A 19,194-nucleotide genomic window follows, 5' to 3' on the forward strand; every position below is an offset into this window, starting at 1 on the left:
TCACCATCAGCCTGAACCGTACAAAATCTCATTGATGCGTCATGCGTATTTCTAGATTTTTTCTACAGCAACCGTAATAAATCTCACTTTCTTCTTAACTGTATAAGTAACTGTAAAAACATTTAAAGATGATTCTTAAAACTCCCTTGTCTCGTAAGCTCCTTGGAAGTACAATAAGAATGGAGATTTCAATACATGTATAAAAGGCTAATGAAAAAAATATGTACTTCCGTTGCCAAAGTTGAAAAGCTTTCACTTGGTTTAAAATTTTAAAAGAAAACGAATCAAGATGCAAGGCAAAGATACCAAAGAGGCAAGGCAAGATTTGTACAGGGTGTCACATGTTTAACAAACAATATTTTCAGGTTGATTCCTCAGGTCAAAATAAGACTATTTTGTGGTGTACCATCTCTTCCAAAAGTGCCTTCACTGCCTTCAGAAATGGGTTTTTGGAAGTTACAGGAAAAATGAATAGGATGAGGTGGCCAAAATGCCCCAAAACTTGAGTTTTAAGATCTGTTTAATAACGATTAATGGTGAAAGCAAAACTCTGAGATGAAGGGTAGTCTGACTAGCTTACCCGGGGATACTCACCCATTTCTTAGTATTTCTCAATTAGATTTTAATTTTGCTTTTTTTCCCTCTTTTAGGTGCCAAATCTCATTTTTTCATTCATCCTAATTTCTCCGGATTGTCAATGAAGAATTTGCAACCTTACCTACCTTACAGTATCTGTATGTTGCAAAGGAATTCATTTTCGGTCACCTTATGAATAAGAAATGTTTAAAATATCACAATTATGTTCTCCTTGTAGATAAAAGTGCGTATGTTCTATGAGTTAAGTGCAATTACATCTCTGGTGTCATATTGTTTCTTGGAAACTCAAAGGTTTCTTGACAGCGCTGTTATTTAGTTCCTGTAGGGTTAGTAGCAGTCCAGTGACTCACTAAAATTGGTCCTTTCATCTTCGCTCTTGTTGAAATTTATTTTGTGGTGTGAAGTACCGTGTCAAGCTAAGATGAAAAAACAGGACAATTTTTCAAATTTATATGATCAAACTTTGACTAATGTTTGACTAGTTTGATACTTATGTTTGTAGTTTTAAAGACAGCGTTTTCTCCTGGAATCAAGTTCATTATTCAACTGATCCAGAACCAATTATTTATCATAATTCAATCCGCCTTGAAACAATATATTACATGTAATAATTTTGAAGGTGCGGTTTAAGCTTGTTTGATCTCATTAGCCTCATGCAGCCAATCTGACTTTTTTTCTTCTCAACTGAACAACTCCACTCATCTAACAAAATTTGTATGAGAACGAAAATAAAATAAAGCACCAAGAATGAATTAAGTTAATTAAGTTGTAAAATTTTTTTAGCTGTTTTAAATAATAAAAATCTCAGGGCTATAAATCATTGGGGAAAATATTGCTTGCTTATTTGTCTTCAAGATTTTACACTTTCCCTTTTTCATTCATTTTTCCGTTCTTCCTCGATTCTCCTTTGTATCTTCTTTTGGTTTTTTCCTCAGTTTCATTCTCAGTTTCAGTGCTGAGTGTTGACTCATCATCTAACTAATTTTGAATGATCATCAGTCTTTGCCATCAATTTCCTTGCAAATTTTCCAGAATTTTTCCGCCCTTAATCAAAGCCTTTAAATTTATCGGGAAAACTAGCTAAAAACTTCAGAAAAGTCCCCACAAGTCATAAGTCCTTGACTTTTGCTGTGTTTTGTCTGTATGAATCCTGATGAATGAGCTTCTTTTTAAAAGAACCATATTGAAATAGTTTTCCAATCCACCAAGATTTTAAAAAAAAAATTGGTTTAAAAAATTTGTTGAATTTATGACCTTGATCATATGTATTCTGAAACATACAACGTAAAAACTTAAGTTGTCTCAAAAACTTCAAAGTATGTGTCTAAAGCTTTGAAATAAACATTTTTCAAAATCAGAGGCTGGCAGTGATTTCTTTGAGCTAATGAGATCCAAGAAGTAGTGGAAAGATTAATTTTTCTACTGAAAACAGATTGAGAGAACGTTTTAGTTTGACTGGTGACCCTGCTCTAACATGAAAACCGAAAAAATGATTGTTGTGATTAACATGAGTGTCAGTCAGTGACAAGATGAGGTCAACATGTTTTCATAATAGATCTCAAATTTTTAATATACGTTAGTATTTTTTGTGACAGAATGTTCTGGCAGGAGAGAAATGTGTAAAAATCCGACTTATGTAGCCCAGTGCAATCACCAATGTTTCTCCACCATTTCTAAAAATTTCTCCTTGTCATTGAAGAAATTTATTCAAGAATAAAGTTCTAGCATTCAGCAGGGGTTTTCGACGCAGCCGTTTATCCACCGTAAAATTCCATCAGAAACACAATGATGCCACTGAAGGAGCGCAGCCTAAGCTCTTGAAGTTGAGGCTGTAATAAAGGAGATAGCTTGCATTCTTACATGAGTCCACCTCTACATGAACTATCGGTAACGATTGTCGGCTAAAAATCGCCATCCTGAGACTTGGAGATCACTGCACAGCATGACAATTGTGTTAAGATATTCAGCCTTATCTCTCGATCGAATCCATAGACAACTACAGGTTTCTCCAAAAGACACAGGCCATCTCCATTACAGCCACAACTTGTGAAGCTTTATTCTGAGCTTAGGAACTGGCTGTAGAAGCAATCAAAGGCACCATCGTTTTTCTCGCAAAATTTTGTAGAAAATTTCTTGGGTTAATCAAGAAACCCTGCCGCATTCAGCAACTCCATTATAAGTCTCATAAATTTCAAAAGCCGCCATACTTCAACTACTTTTGCAATTGTGCAATTAATTTTTCCTTTTAGAATAGTTCTGAACCTCAGTTCGGTTATTTTAGTGCTATCTTTCAGTTGCAAAACCTGTATTTTTCGATAAATTAGTGACAGTGCTTTCCTATCAAGACAGCATATCTCATTTTTGTGATTTACTTCAAGTACTCTTTAATTTGTAATTATTACCTTGTAAATTTTTCCAGGGATCTTATGCAGGTGTTTTCGTATTTAAATTGTGTTCAGAAATTCGGTGATGTACAAAAAAAAAGAAAAAAAAGAATTACTCTATAATTTAAATTTTAAATGTTCTGTAGTATTTTGACTGATAGTTTGTAGTATTTTATTCCAAGGAATGACTCGACTGGGATACCTCAACACTATAGTTCCAGCATCAAGTTAAAATGTTTAAGTCTTAATTTTGCATTATTTCAATGGTGAAACTCCCAAATCGCGCATCGCATTTGCCGTTTTTTAAAATCTCCGCTCCTACTTTATTTTCCTAAACAAGAAAAATATCAACATAACTCCTCGAAGTTTTCATAGAATTTGCATCGCACAGAGAGGAAAGATTACCATTGAGTAGTTTTCCATTTAAAAAGTAAAATTATGACAGGAAGTCTGCCAAGTCCCCAATCCAGATATGTGGTTCGAGAGTTTTCACCATTTAACAAAATTGTTTCACAGGCTTGAGATACTTCATTGTCATTTCCCGCTTCGTTATGAGAATAAATTTGCTCTACCTTTTAATTGATATTAATAGAGCGTTTGCATTCTCCTTGAATTTTCAGTCTGCCGATTGACTCGAGCTATAAATGTAGCAAGGAAAATGATAATACATACGATCAGAAGACTCTGGATTGCTTTATTCAGAATTTTAGTTCTGGAGAGAGCTTCTACTTCGAATTATGTTGTTCAAGTTTTAAGTTCAGTAAAAGAGTTCTCTTTAGGCATTTCATACTGCTGAGTTCCTATTTTTTTCAAACCCCCTTTTCATCCATGATGATGGCCATATTTTTGTCGTGTGGTGACGAACTGAAACCTTCTACAATTTGCAATCGCCATTTTTGATACCTTTGATTAGTTCATTGACAATGTTCTGATTCTCATTTCTATATTTTCTAGTTCCTCAGAAGCTCAAATCTTATAGATTGTAAATGAGCTTTAATGCAAATAATCGGATAGCATTTAGCAGAGGGAAACCAAAGCGATTACAATATTGTGAGGAACATTTATCTTCATCTTCACTTAAAAAATGCCTAGAACAGCAAAAAGTTTTTGTTTCCTCGCAAAATAAAATTCAGTTTTAAAGGAAAACGATTGTGTATATTTTATTATCACAGATACATTTGTGACCTAATCTGTGAAAGGGAACTTCATATTCCAGGAAAAACTGTCCAACAGAGTTAAATTTCGGGAAAAACTTTAAAAGTGGCGATTTCAAACTCTCCACAGGAACTGCCCTCTAAACGCCTTTCAATAAGGTCATGCACCATCCTATAGTTCATTTGGTGCTAGCTGCTCTTTTTCTCCATGCGAAAAGTTACTCAAGGATCTAATATATCTCTATTAATTTTTGAGGTTTCAGGGTAAAACTTGTGCTATAATTTCCCGATTTTCTTACTCTATGCAGTGGTACTGATAAGTCAAATTGGAAATAATTGTAGTTAAGGGCTCGTTTCACAGAACTGGTCACATTAGGTATTTTTTAAACGCAAAAAAAAAAAAAAAAAATAGCACGATTTTGAAAACACTACACTGGTGTTCGTCCACTCTGCTAAACGCGATCCATTGTAATGAGATCAGTTGTAGAGGAGAGCTATGTAAATAGTGAGTTTTAAGTGTGGAGCAGATATTTTAAATTATTATTTTCCCTTACTAAATAGACTTTTAACCTGTCCAAAAATTTGAAAAATCGATTAATACGAGGAATTTTCATTTGATTTGTATCTTTGACCTTGCTTGCAAGACTAATGCAACAACGGAGGAAGCAATGACATAGAATAAGTAGACAGCGTCACCAGAGCCTACAAGAGACTACTTCAACACTTTTCTTCCCTGAGTCAGCCATCTTCGTATTTATTGAAATCTGCTTCACTAAAATTGGACAGATATTCATGTTTAAAGCCGTATATAGAAGTATGCAAACACATATAAATATTAAATAAGTATGCTTGGATGATTTTGGGAAAAAAACATAAAATTTTAGACTAGATTATTATATCGGCTATCATTCAGCCACTTCAAAACGCTAGCCAATCACAGACATTCACAGTATTTAGTGAAACAGTTTCGCTTGGAGGAGAAGTGGATGGCAGAGGCTTGCGCTCATGTTGACATCGTGTACTTATTCTATGGCAATAATCTGGGAGAAAGGTGTATTCATGGGAACGCGAACAGTTGGTTCTAGAAAATATTAGATAAAAAGACGAGGATAAATTTTAAATTTAGTTTACTAAAATTACCTCAGTGTTCCAGTCGCATGCATACACACCAGCTTGTACACATTGCTTATGCACATGGAAGCTTAACTAGTTAGTTCAATAAATAGTATGTAAATATATACTCATAGCTACATAATTAAACTATACACATAATTAAAAACTTAAAAAAATTAATGAAAATAATAACAGACCTTAAAATCATGATAACAAAAAAAGTAAATTCTGTACACTTTATTCTTTCTTACATTCTATGCTGCAAATTATCTTACACACACGCACACGTACAAGTTATTCAATTTTTGCTGAGAAAACTCATATCTTACAAGAGAAAATTTCTTACTTTTTCTGGCATCCAGAAAGAACCCCTCCCACAAAATAATGCACAAGTTTAAGTCCATCATCAACAGACTTACTCTGGAGACAATAAAATACACAAGTTCAACAGCCCAGCTGTCACAACCTGCAGTTCATTAGTTCCTAATTTACAATCCTACCAAAATTCAGCTACCGTAGTGGCCCCAAATAATGCACTTGATGATGAATCAAAGTTAAAGTAAAAACGGGAATGTGCAGGTCAGTAACCAGCGTCATTTGCTTCTTCCAAGGCATTTGCAAAGAGCAAGTTCACCAAGTCTTTTTTCTTTTTGTTAACTTCTAAGACAGAAGGCGATAAAAATTAGAAAGCCTCTGCATAACTAAAGCGAACCAGTTAGTCTATTCCAGACTTGTCCCTTGAAAACTCGAGATTAGAAAATTTGGAATTATCATTGACTGTGGTTAAAATAATTTGTTTACATGAGATATTCTGAAGTAGTGCAACAGTGACAAAATTATTCATGAAAAGGTCTCTTGCCACTCATTAACAAAGAAAAAGGTATCATCAAGACAGAATTTTTTTTAAAAAAAATAGAAACCTTTGCTTCATAAAATACAGATTTTATATATATGCTAAGACAACTCAGTGATACAAAAAAAAAGTGCATCCATGTTTTACAAATATCGATTGGGATAGATAGGTGACATTAGAGGTACCTACACAGTTCTATGATTGACCATTGATCTGCTTCTTAGGAAGCCAGTGATATTTCAAGGTGGGGCAACAATTAGACAAAAAACTAACCCCAAGCGGCACCCAATGGCCTACTGCACTTAAATTGATCTATTGCACACTTTTTATCCACGTTATAACCAGTTTTTACATTGAAATTAGTTAAGAAACACATTATTAAGAATTTGAAGACAATGAGCCCTTCTGCCTTTGATACAAACATTGAAGTGAAATGATTAGATGTAATGATTCCTTCAAAATGATGTAGTGTCTAGAGTTACCCCTGAAATTTTGCGGGCTTCCTACAACACTCTTCCTCACAAAAAGCAGAGACAGGTGAAGAGAGGGATTGAAGACTCATCTCTGATGTTAATCAAGGGGAAAAAACTGACAGAAAAACTCTACCAAAATACTGAAATATGCTTTAGATGTTGCTTGAAAAAGTTAATTTGTAAATCCTATATAATCAGGAACAATTCATCAGAGAATGAAGAGAAAATACATTTTCTGAGGCAATAATAATTTAAAAGACAAGTGACTGTATTACACTGCAATCAGCTGATGTTGCAAACATACTCAATAAAAAAATAAAATAGCATGTAATTTGACCAGTCACAGCATGAAAATGAAGAAACAGAAGGGTGACAATTACAGTGAATAACAAAGAGACAAAAAACAAATTATTCCATTAAAAAAAGGAGATGGTTATTTTGAGTTGATGCAGAGGGTTGCATACTGACAGTTAAACGAACTCCTTCTTAAACGCCGTTGAAAGTAAGAGAACAAGGCTCCTCTTTTGATGGGATGAAAAAGAAAGAAAGAGAAATGAAGTTAATAACAAATAGGTGCCTAAAAAGGAGTAATAAAATATATATAAAATTTATCTATTTACACAGGGATATTTACAATTAATAATTTAATCATTCATAACAATAACAACAAACAAACAAAGACAACAATAATTTACAATATTATTTCATCAACACTTATCAAAAACATTATTCTAGATAAAAAGTTATATGATTTTTCCTTTTATTCGAGAAAAGAAACAATTAGATCCCAACCGATTATTGTTATAATTTTTCCCCCTTCACACTGATACACTCAGATTTTTGTTGAATTTCGAGCGTGTCAACCTTAAATAACTAATTTATACACTATGATACAAAAGATTCTATAAAAAAATCCAAGAATTATGTGTTGAAATTAAAAGATGAAGCAAGATGATTTCAAGATGGAGTGCTGCGAGGAGGAAAAAGACGACGTACATGGTTTCGATCCTTGACTGATGAAAGACACTGATGAACAATTTGATTATGATGTGATGAATTGCCTCTTCTAACAGCACTTGATCCTCGTGGGGTTCTTATTCACCCGCCATTAACAAATATTCCTAAATAAAAATGGAAAGGTGCATGTTGAAGATTAAAATTACAGAGTCAAAAATGATGCATCAATTAGTATTAAAATCATTTTTGACGCTCACAAGCTCCTACAGGAGGGAGGATTGTCAAGACAGAAACATTTTCAAGCTGAATCCTTTATTTGTTTTTGAATGACAGAAGCATCAGTGGAAAATCCAGCCCTTATGTTAAAATTATGCTGACTGATAAATTTATCAAGCAAAACTAGGCGAGATAAATTTTGTGCAATTGTGAGACCATAATGACATCAGTTATTTTGACAGCACTTAACGTTATAGACCTTGCTGAAAATTAGAGGATGATATGATTAGTCTGGAAGGAATTCTTCGTTTTTTGAGGGGTGCCAACCTTGATGGGATACATTCTGTGCTTTCTAACTTGAGGAATTTGGATGGACTTGAAAGTCATTTCTCAGCAAAGGAAAGTAAGAGCAAGTGTTGGTTCTACCATTTAGTTTTCTTGGGGATGATTTTTAGTTTGGATCAGAATTTTGTTGTGATCAGGCAGTGGGGAAACTAGTAGCTTTAATATTCACTAATGACATACAGAGAAAGTGACTAGGTATTGAGTATGAAAGTGGAGTGTGGCCTGTCTTCATGGTGTGGACGTCATTGTGGCAGCGTGAATACATGAAATAAATTTGTTTTTCATAGCCTTCTACGATAATTTTAATTAAGTTGAACTTAAGATCTGAAATTAATTTGAATTAATCTGAAGGTTGCATTGCAGAACAAATTGAGAAATTGAAAGCCTTTTTTACCACCACTGCACGCACCACAGAAACGCTGGCTTTCTCTGTTCCTTCTCAATTGAAGTTTTGAGTTTCAGATAAAAAAAGTAAATAAAATTCAAACTTTTGGATTGAACTTCACAAAAAAAGAAAAACAATTTATTACTCAACCATGGAATACAAATGAGGGGAAAAAGAGGACAAAAAAATTAACCCAATAGTGTGAGTTTCCAAAGTGCATCTGAACTATACACCCACTCACATTGTTTCCTTTCACACTTTACAAATCGATGGAGATCTTTACAAGATCAAGAAATTATGGCATGGCATCAACCTATTTATTTAAGCTGTCAAATATACGTCACTCATTGAGTAATATGTAATGAAGAATTTGATGAAGAATCAAAACGAACACCACAAGCACCCGTGTTGGAAAGCAAGTCACCAACTTTCTTTTTTAAACCTCCAATTCCACATCAATTATTGAGTAATATGTACTGAAAAATTTTATAAAGAATCAAAACAAATACGGTCAGCGCCCAATAGTAAGCTGCCTTTAGATTTTGAGGATGAAAGAAAATAAAATATAATCTTTGTGAGAAGTTTTGGATTACTACAGAGAGTAATAGGAAATGAAAAATGTGATAAGTGTCTTATAATTCATGAGGAATAATATCGGAAAAGTACAGGCTATAGAGGACTCTTGATGTTTTAGTCTGAGGTTAACTTCCTACCCCTTCCCTCTCCTTCACTATTATTAATTCAAGCAGATAGAGTGGTTGATTGCTGCCTTGTGAAGGAAATAAAGCAATTGAGATAAGTATCAAATGCGAGCTGCAGTCTTTGTTTTGAGTTTGGTAAAAAGAAGAGGTACTTCCACAGATGCGCCAACAGTGTAATAGGGCATTAGACGAGTGTGATATGTTAGGCACTGAGTTAAGTAAGATGATAAAGTCTAATTAAGCAATTCTTGAGACAGAAGAGGACAACATCAAAGATTGGGAAACTTAGAACAAAAACAAACCTGGCAAAAAAACCAACAACTTCATGCTTTTTCAAAAAATTATTTTCCATACCGTCAAACGGGGCTACTTGGGACGATTTTAGCACAAAAAAGCTTCTCCAAAACGAACCATACATTATTTTGCCAAACTTTTTTGTGCTAAAGGTAGTTCGTTGGTACGCATATCGAATTTTAAAGGAAAAAAAAATTTATGCCCCCCCCTTATATTTTTTTTTTCGATTTTCGACTGTCCCTAGTTACCCCGATAGGGGAGACCGGGGCTATGTTGACCAGATTTTTTGAAAACTTGTGTCTGAAGAAACAGAAGAATAGAATGCCATTTCTTTGATGCTCTAATCCTTGAGCATACAGTGTAAAATTAAAATCAACTGAAAACATTGTACAAAATACTTTAATTTTGTGAGTTTCATGCGTTTTTATAAGAAAATCCATTTTGGTCAACATAGCCCCTGCTTGGGGCTATATTGGCCACCCCCGGGGCTAAGTGAGCCACCTGTAAGGAAACTATGTTAACCTTGTTCAGTTGATTGTAATTGCACTTAAAAAGCTTAGTATTATGCCCTTACACTTATCTTTCGTAATGTTTGTAAAACTCAATACCTTTGGAGCTGAAAATTTAAAAATAAAAAAAAAAAATTTTAAAGAACAGTATCAAATTTAATAAGTGAGTTGGCGTGAAAAGCAACTTAAAAAATAATAAGAAGATCTACTTCTCCACTAAATAGGACCGTTTTAAACTCAAAGAGAATGGATTTGAAACCTTACGCAAAAAAAAGTATAAAATGTATGTCTTCTTAGTAGGTCAACATAGCCCCAGAAAAATGGTCCACATAGCCCCGATCGAGGTTACCTCAAATCAAAGTCATCCAACTAAGAAACAAGGAGTCAAAAGCCATAAATCCATACACTAAAATCAAAGGAAAGGGGTCTACTTCAAATAGAAACAAAGATTAATAAGATACAAAATAAATACTCGCCACAGCAAACAAAATTCAAAATTAAAAAAATCGCGTTTTCGGGCTATTTTCGAAGGTAAACAAGAATGTTACAGCACAGAGCATAACAGAGGGGGACACCATCGATGTTGATATTTTAAATTGTTAGCCTACATCGCTGCCAACCTTTTTGCTCATCAAAACATCAAATTTACATTTTCCTCTACAAAATTCTCACGATGGTTATCATAGCCCCGTGGCCAACATAACCCCGGTCTCCCCTACTCGGGGTAACTTGGACAACGAATGAAAATCAAGTGTTTGGCCCATGTTAGGCTCTTTCAGGGCAACATGGGACAGTAAACTGAATTTTTAAAAAAGTAAATTGAACATTTATCTGTAAAATAATACAATTTTGGTAAATTTGAACAAGTCTTTTAAAGAATAAAGTAGGAAACAAAAATGGCATGACAGCCTTGAGGAACTTAATGCTAATATTGAGGTCAAAACGTTTCAAAGTTATCAACTAAGAGGCACCTATGGCAGTTTGAGTAGGTAGGTACCAACCTTTAGTAGGTAAGTAAAGGTATGCATTAAGAAAAGTATTCTTTCAAAAAATTGCGAACATGTCTGTTAAGGGTTGATTTCGGAATTCCACATTTTGTTGACGTCTTACCCTCTTACGCAGAGAAGCACCCTTTCGAATTGCTTTGACAGCTTTCTTCAATGAGTTCTGTGAGAAGTCTCTGTATGTCCGAGAGCCTGGTTTTCTTTTGTACGTCCAGACCATGTTTCTTGTAAAATTACGAAATACCTGTCATAAACAGATCAGTACCTACTTAACTGATAAAAACCTGAATATAACCCAGGAAATCTCTTATCTCAAAAGCACTGCCAATAGGTCCTCCCTCTTAGTCTGTAATGCAAGGTAGAATTGGAAAACATGGAAACGATATCACTAAAAAGGAGAAAATAGGGTGTCCCATGTTACCCAGCGATTCCTAGTTTTTTGGTTTTTTGGAAATTTTGGGGATGAAAACGAAAATTTTTGTAAAACTGAAGCAGACCCCATCAACAGAGGCACATTTGTGACTTACTCACATATAAAAAGTTTGCATGTGGTGGAAAGGTACTGAGATCCCCAGGAAAGTATAACGGTGTTCAAATATGACGAAAAAATATTAAAGAGACAAATATTTTTTTTAAAATACTTATTTGGGTTTCAAAATTCTTCTTGGTCATGAACAGCCATGCCGGAGTAATGTAGAATGAGGTTATGGCATCAGAAGAACAAAAATAAACATTACAGTGCTACCACACACAACAACGCGAAAATTCCCTCGAGTGTCCCATGTTAGCCTGTAGTCCCAAGTAGCCCCGTTTGACGGTACAGTAAGTTCACTGCCATAGATGGCATCCTCCACAAGTAATCATACCTGACATCACTAGAATCAATTTTAAAATTAATTTGTACCGTCTCAACATTCAGACATAGGAGTGAATTGGTAATTTGGGATTTTTTCAATTTTAACTTTTAACTCTTTCCTTCCCAGAAAATTTTCTTCGTGATAGTTCCCATTGACAATAAATGAAGCTTGCAACATTTTGAGTCCCACAGGGATGATTAGTCTTTCAGTAGTGTTTTTTAGGTTTTCATGACAGTAGAATGTGAATGCAACATTGTAGCGTTCAAAATTCTGAAAATTTGCCTGATCTCAAACTAGACTTAGCCTACACTTAAACATTTTTTGAGTACTATTACATTCGAAAAATAACAAGAAGAAAACACATTACGTAAAAGGTCATCTTAGTATATGGCCTGACTTGCTAACAAACTCAGTAGCACTAAAATATATTTTGGTGTCGAAGAATAATTTAGGGTCCAAATAAATTTTCGCTCGTCAATTAAAACTTTGCCTCATGGAACTAGGGGAAAAGAGTTATGAAGTAAGGTACTAAAACTACTGAAACATGTAAACTAAAAATCCCACATTAATAGAGGGCATTGCATTTTTGGTGACTAATATGTTGACATTCTCTCTCTCTCTTCCTCTCTACCCTCCCCCTCTCTGTGTTTCAATACGTAATTTCAATATGTATATGAGTTTAGTAGAAAATTAAGTAGTTTTTCTATTGAGTTTGATGATACCAAAATAAAAATAAGGTTGGAAAAATCGGTCTTTCAAAAACAGAGTTTCATATGAAATTAGGCTTAAGTTTAAAGTCTTTTGGGATCTGAGTTGATAAAACAAGCAGGAAGGATCTTTTACTCAATTTATGAAGCTCTCGTCACTTGATGAGGAACAAAGAGCTTCCCATGCAAATGAAGTTGGTGGAGAAGTGGTGCCAACTGTCAATTATCGAATACTTGCAAGTTAGATATTCATGGGCAAATGAACCTTCCATATTCTTCAGGTTCAAATTCTGCATTTCAATCTGAAAAATTGAAAGACTTAGATCTGAAACCTGATGACCTTCACAAGGTGCCTATCAGGTTGTTAAGAATTGGTTGGCAATTTAATGAGGAGAGCATTAAAATTTAAAGCTGGACAGACAACCATCCAGTTACGTCAGATTGTTCTTGATGACACTCTCAATGATGAGGGAAATCGAGAAATTCTTTTTAACCAAATATATGGGAAGTAATTTAAAAATTGTTCCTTTGATCCTCCATACATTTAACATTTTAGAGCTATCAACATTCATAAACCCATAAAAAAGGTTAGTTAAACCATGTAAGGTATTTCTCCTTTTACAAGATTGTAGATTCCTTCCTTTCCTAAACAACCTCTATTTACAGGTAGATTTGTTCACGGCAGAGATAAATTGAATTATAATTGTTGCAATAACTCTACAAAAAAGCAGAGCAACAGCTAAGATTAAGCAGTGATGAGAGACAGCAAAAAGGGCTTCATTTTCTCTCGTCTTACTGACCTCTGGCAAAGAAAATGAGAATCTCAAGCTGTGAACATTGTGATTGGGTAAAAATTCAGAGCAAAATTTTGAAATAAGAAAGGAGCGCAAAAATGAATACAAAGGAATGTGAATTTTGCCTACAATTATGAAAAATTTGTTTATTACCCTCACTAGAAACATAGTACCTTGAATGAAAGAACAGGGAGATGTCATTTAATGGAGAACTTGGGGTCCAGAGGGGCAGCTGACTTTTCCAAAGTTATTTCGTGAATACTCGAGAAGTGATGTGAAAAATAAATTCACTTGGAAACTTAGATAATTTTTCTAGGCATCATTGAACAATTTTTGATTCTAATAGGAACAAGAAATAACTGGCAATGAGAGCAAGTTGTTCGAAATCAGAAGTCAACTCTTAGAGGTTTGAACTTACTTACGGAGGCATCGGTGAATGCCTGATAAAATAGGGACCTCCTTACATGCCTATACTCTTCTAGCAAAAGTGCTCTGACCCCCAAGAAAAGGAGAATCTTTCAGAAGAAATGCCCTTGAGCGCCAAGACTCTAATAATGATGATGAGTAGGGAAAAGCATCGAACTGCATTAAATTTATAAAAAAAATTGATTCTCTATCAATTTTCCAACATTCCAGAGTAGGAAATCTTTCTGCGTAGTTACATGAATGGGAGGGGGAGGGGGTTGTACTTGATTAGGGTTTAGACTTAGTTACCTCAGAGCTTCTTTCAGTGTGCTCTAACAGAGAACTTGAGGACATATTTTGGCTGTATTAACCAGCGATAATTTACAATGGGTCAATTGGAACATCAGCTCAGCCGTCAATTTAGAGACAAGCAGGTATTTAACAGTATTTTTTCTGCTTTAAAATGCAATAAGATAGTGATAGTCTGGTTAAAGCATGGATGCAAATAAGTCTTGACTAGCCAGAGAAAATGTAAGAAAAAAACAAGCTTGCACCTAATGAAATTAAAAAAACCCGTGTTGTCAAAAATTGTTGGGAAAGGAGGGATATTGATAAGAGCTTTTACTGCCCCCATCCTGAATTTTCTCAGTTCTACGATTTTTTGCTCACTGAAGTAAAGGTCTAAAGTTTACAGAATGCATTGTGATTTAGACATTCTCAGACCTGACACTGGCCTAAATAAAGGTCTGAAGGTCGATTCCGCTGAAAAATGTGGACTTCTGTCGAAAAATCTGCATTCTTCGAATCATATTTAGGCCAGTATTAATCCTGAAAAGAGACCAGATATGATCACATCATGATGCATTCCGTATAATATAGACTCTCAAACAGCAAAAAATCGGAGAATTAAAGAAATTCAGCAGAGGAGCCGAAAAACAGCCCTCATCAGTACTCTTCCTTTCAGCTTACGCTCATTTTTTCCATCTAAATCTGAACAATGCAGAAAAAAATATGAAGGCTTCGAACTATTTGCACTCCTGGTTATGAGTAAAAATTGATGCTGGATCATTTACTGAACTTGCCAGCAAAAATAATTGAGGATCATTCATATTGCTACACTATACAGGAGAAAATAACGACTCATCAAGGTTAATAGTAACAAGAAATTGCTATTAATTCTTTTCCAACGGCAAGCAGAACTTTCAAAGCTATTCTTTCATCAAACGGCCACATACTTAAGAGTACAAGCTTACTAGGCTATGACAGTGCAACTACAATGTCAAGTAGCAATAATTGAGAGAAAGTCAAAGAATAAAATTGAAAAGGAAATAACAATCGAGTGCACGAAAATAAAAAATATTGTTCCTCTTTCTAGAAAAAAAAGAAAAAACATCTGAGTAATATCAAATTTCAAATTTGAAGAAAGCAGTTGCCAAGGGAAATTATAACTGAGGTAATATTTAAATGAAAAGACTTCCATCTATGAAACTGGCTAAGAAAAAAAATTCTTAAATTAATAACTTAAATATTACTAGTAACATCTAGTAATAAAGGAAAAGAAAACAATGAGAAAAAAAATATAAAAAAAAAGAGCTTAAGCGTTCATAAAATATAGAGGAAACTGATTTATGTGTGTAAAAAAAAAAATAAATAAAAATAATAGTAGTAATGTTACAGTTTAAAGTTGTCCATACTTTAGGCAACTTTTGACTTAATCAAAATAATAAAGAGGTTAAAAAATTAAAAATGTACAATCAGAGCTTCATTAAAATAATATACTAATAAAGTATTGTCAGTTTTAACAATATAAAATTTTTTAACATATTAACATTCAAGAGTAAGTATTAACACAGGAATTAGATGTATTTATAGCTATAATACAATTTTTTATTTGTGGATGTATGTATGTTTGCTTGCTTCATAATGTGTATACTGGTGTGGAAAAGTGTCCGTGGATCATTGCCAAGCGTACCTTTTAAGCTTCAAATCAATTTTCCACTTCCTTTCATGACAATAACTCAATAGGTAATCTAAGAAATGATCTATTAAAATAGAACGGTCTGTGAAAACTAAAAAGTGTTAGTGAGTGTGTGTATTTTCTTGATTGAACAACTTATTTCTTTGAAAACAAACATACTATAATACATTCTTTTTTAATTCTATTTTTTTATTTTCATTTGCCATTGCGTCATTTTTTGATAAATTTCTCTTTGCATCAGAGTTGTACAGTTGAAAATTAAAAACAAATATAACTTTACATAAAGAATAAGTACCACAAAAACAAGGGTTAATGCACTAAGATGAGTGATAGTTACCAACTTAACCAAGAAGGCGAGTCAAGCAAGTTAGACTGCAAGAAGATTTGCATCACTGCAGGAGGTGAAGTTGGTAAAGACTCCTCAGGTCATTTACTATCCCTTGAGCCTCTTCTTCGTTTGTTGGACAAATCTGCGTCAACAGCTGTAAAAGTAAAACAATGATACATTAGATAAGCGAATCCAATTTTCAACTTTACAACAGTATCCAATGATGTTTATTAGATAGCTGAATAATCAGGAAATGAAACCATCTATTGGAAATTTGCGCCTTGAACTTGCGACATTGTTAGAAAGAACCTGAACCCTGCAGTAGTAGCGATAGTTGGTACATGTTATATTGTCAACATACAACATGTTTACAATAAAACTTTAAAAGGCCCAAAGCCAAAAATAAAAAGAAATCAGGAGTCAAATGTAAGAGCCAAGCCAAGATATTTGCATTCAAATAAAAATAAAAACGTAAAACGGATTTCACAAGATGTAGATAAATTATAAACGAAAAATAAAATAATGACTCACTAGCACATTAAAATGAGTTTTAAAACAATTTTCACTTTGGACTGGCTTTGAGTAGTTTCTAATTTATGTGCATTTTTTCCTTTCTCTTGGAGCTTACTTGAACTGAAACTTACTTCCTGTCTCCTTTGATGCCCTTATGAAACCATGAAAAAAACTCTGATCTTATAATTTGCCTAGATCTAGACAAATTTTTAGATTTTTGCAAACCAGTTGTAAAAATTGTGGATTTTTCCCGGACTTTACAGCCTGGTCATTAATGTTTCAGACTTTTCCTGTAAGTTTACAAGTTTTACAAATCCTGCAGACACTCAGAGCCACAAAAAGTTGACAATTCTCATGGAGAACAAAGGGGTACAAGCAAAAAGGGCCATTTGGGGCTCGGGGCAGATACCTTTGAGACTTGCCCTAATCATTCACCAAACCATGTTCCATCTTTTCCCAAAGTTTCAAGCCCCCCAAAAATTTTGAGGCAACGCGGCGGGGGGTCAAAGTTAAAACCGGCAAAATTTTCGCGAATTTATTTCTCAAAAACCAAGAGGTTTTGAAAAACGTGGTTTAAACGAGCGTTTTCAACATGACGAGAGCTTTCAGAAAATGTATAACATCATAGGGTTTTGTCAACTTCAGCTCGAGTTATCGCCTCCGAAGCGCCGGAACGCTCAAAAAAGACCCCTTATTTTTTCACGGTCGGGCCGATTTTAAAAAAGCCATTTTTTTATTTTGATGAAAAACTGATATGTTGTTCCTGACTCTCTGTAGCCCCTCTAACTCTTTACCGCATGCTGGGGAAATGTTTTGGTCGCGAGTTATAAGAGCGGAAAGGAGCGAAGGTCGGGAAAATGGACTATTTCAAACTGCGCGCGCGGCGTTGATCGGAAGGAAAACGTCCCCTCCCACTCAGTTCTGCGAAACACACTCCTTGGCCGATTTCGCATTGTTGCCACATGTCTCCTGGTCCGTCGCCGCGCGCCGTTTGAAATAGCCTATTTTCCCGACCTTCGCTCCTTTCCGCTCTTATAACTCGCGACCAAAACATTTCCCCAGCATGCGGTAAAGAGTTAGGGGGCTGCAGAGAGTCAGGAACAACATATCAGTTTTTCATCAAAATAAAAATATGGCTTTCTTTTTAAATCGGCCCGAACGTGAAAAAATAAGGGGTCTTCTTTGAGCGTTCCGGCGCTTCGGAGGCGATAACTCGAGCTGAAGTTGACAAAACCCTATGATGTTATACATTTTCTGAAAGCTCTCGTCACGTTGAAAACGCTCGTTTACACCGCGTTTTTCAAAACTTCTTGGTTTTCGAGTAATACGAGGTCTGTTAGATTAGAAACCGGATTTTGGTGATAACTATCCCAGTGCGCTTCCGAATTAGGTTTCCTTGGACTTTACTGATAGCTGATAACCTACTGAAGAACGCTAGATTCACAGATTTTGTTTATTTAGATCAGTGTTTATTCTGTGTCATCTTTAATACGAGTAAGTCAGGTGCGTTCTGCGATTTTTATTATGCGATCACTGATAGAGCAAAGATTAAACATTAAATTTTGTTTTAAACTCGGTGTACCTTGTATCAAAACTTTTGGTATGCTAAGTAAAGTATAACAAGATCATTTTAGGAGTTGTTCTCAATGTTTTGAGTGGGTTAAAAGATTCAAAACTGGTCAAAAGTTCGTCGAAGATGAAAAGCATGGGAATCAACCGTCACCGGCAACTGACATTTGTATAAAGTACGGATAAAGTGCGGGCAAAAGTGCTCGAAAATGGTAGTTTCAAGCTTGCTGAACGGTGTAATATTTCTGAAGGCTCTGTACATACAATTTTGATAGAGTATGTAGACATGCATCGAGTTTCAGGTGCACTTGCCCCTTGATCATTGTCCGTTGAACAAAAATCCAACCGAATGTCAATTTTCCTTCAGCTGCTTGAACGTTCTAACAATGATCCTACATTTTTGGATAGGATAATTTTCGGTGAAAATACTTAAGTGTACAGCTACGATATGGAGACGAAACTCTAATCATCCTTATGGATTGAAAAATGTAGTGCAAGACCGAAAAAAGGGAGACAAGCTCGGTCAAACATAAAAGTCGCAAAACATCCATGAGGTTGCCTTACTTCAAGCCACATACCAACGAAGCTAATGAAGATTTTTCAAATTTGTGAACGTAGCGTCCTTAAGTATATTTTCAGCTATTAGGAAAATTCAAGAAAACCTAATTCTGATGCATTGTGGGCTAGTTATCACCAAAATCCGGTTTCTAATCGAACAAACCTCGTAAATACACTAAAATTTTGCCGGTTTTTAACTTTGACCCCCTGCCGTGTCTCCCCAAAATTTTTGGGGGGCTTGAATCTTTGGGAAAAGATGGAACATGGTTTGGTGAATGAATAGGGCAAGTCTCAAAGGTATCTGCCCCAGGCCCAAAATGGCCCTTTTTGCACGTACCCCTTTAATTAATAAGTTTCAAGGTTACAGCAGACAGGAGGAAAAATATGAGGGTTGTTTAAAGAGTGCTTCCCCCTTTTTTTCTTGAGACTAACTAAAGTATAATTTTAATATATTGCTGAAAAACATGGACTCGAACAACCATTAATTTCTGTTGATTAAC

At 34.8% G+C, this 19,194-nt stretch overlaps 2 protein-coding genes across 3 annotated transcripts in view; one reads left to right on the top strand and one right to left on the bottom strand.

Moving 5' to 3' along the window:
* The window catches only part of Pten (phosphatase and tensin-like protein), a 36,321-nt gene extending 32,553 nt beyond the window's left edge, over positions 1 to 3,768 (top strand). The window contains exon 12 of the mRNA XM_019054437.2: positions 651 to 3,768. The gene's annotated coding sequence lies outside the window, so the exon portion shown is untranslated. The remainder of the gene's footprint in view (positions 1 to 650) is intronic.
* Positions 3,769 to 15,509: 11,741 nt separating this feature from the next.
* LOC109039092 (uncharacterized) overlaps positions 15,510 to 19,194 on the bottom strand; it is a 28,018-nt gene continuing 24,333 nt past the window's right edge. For both annotated transcript variants that reach the window (XM_019054432.2, XM_019054431.2), the window contains one exon: positions 15,510 to 16,208. In XM_019054432.2, coding sequence (XP_018909977.2) covers positions 16,153 to 16,208 — 56 coding nt within the window. In that variant the 3' untranslated portion in view covers positions 15,510 to 16,152. The remainder of the gene's footprint in view (positions 16,209 to 19,194) is intronic.

This window comes from Bemisia tabaci, chromosome 3, assembly GCF_918797505.1.
Source record: "Bemisia tabaci chromosome 3, PGI_BMITA_v3".
Classification (NCBI taxonomy): Eukaryota; Metazoa; Arthropoda; class Insecta; order Hemiptera; family Aleyrodidae; genus Bemisia; species Bemisia tabaci.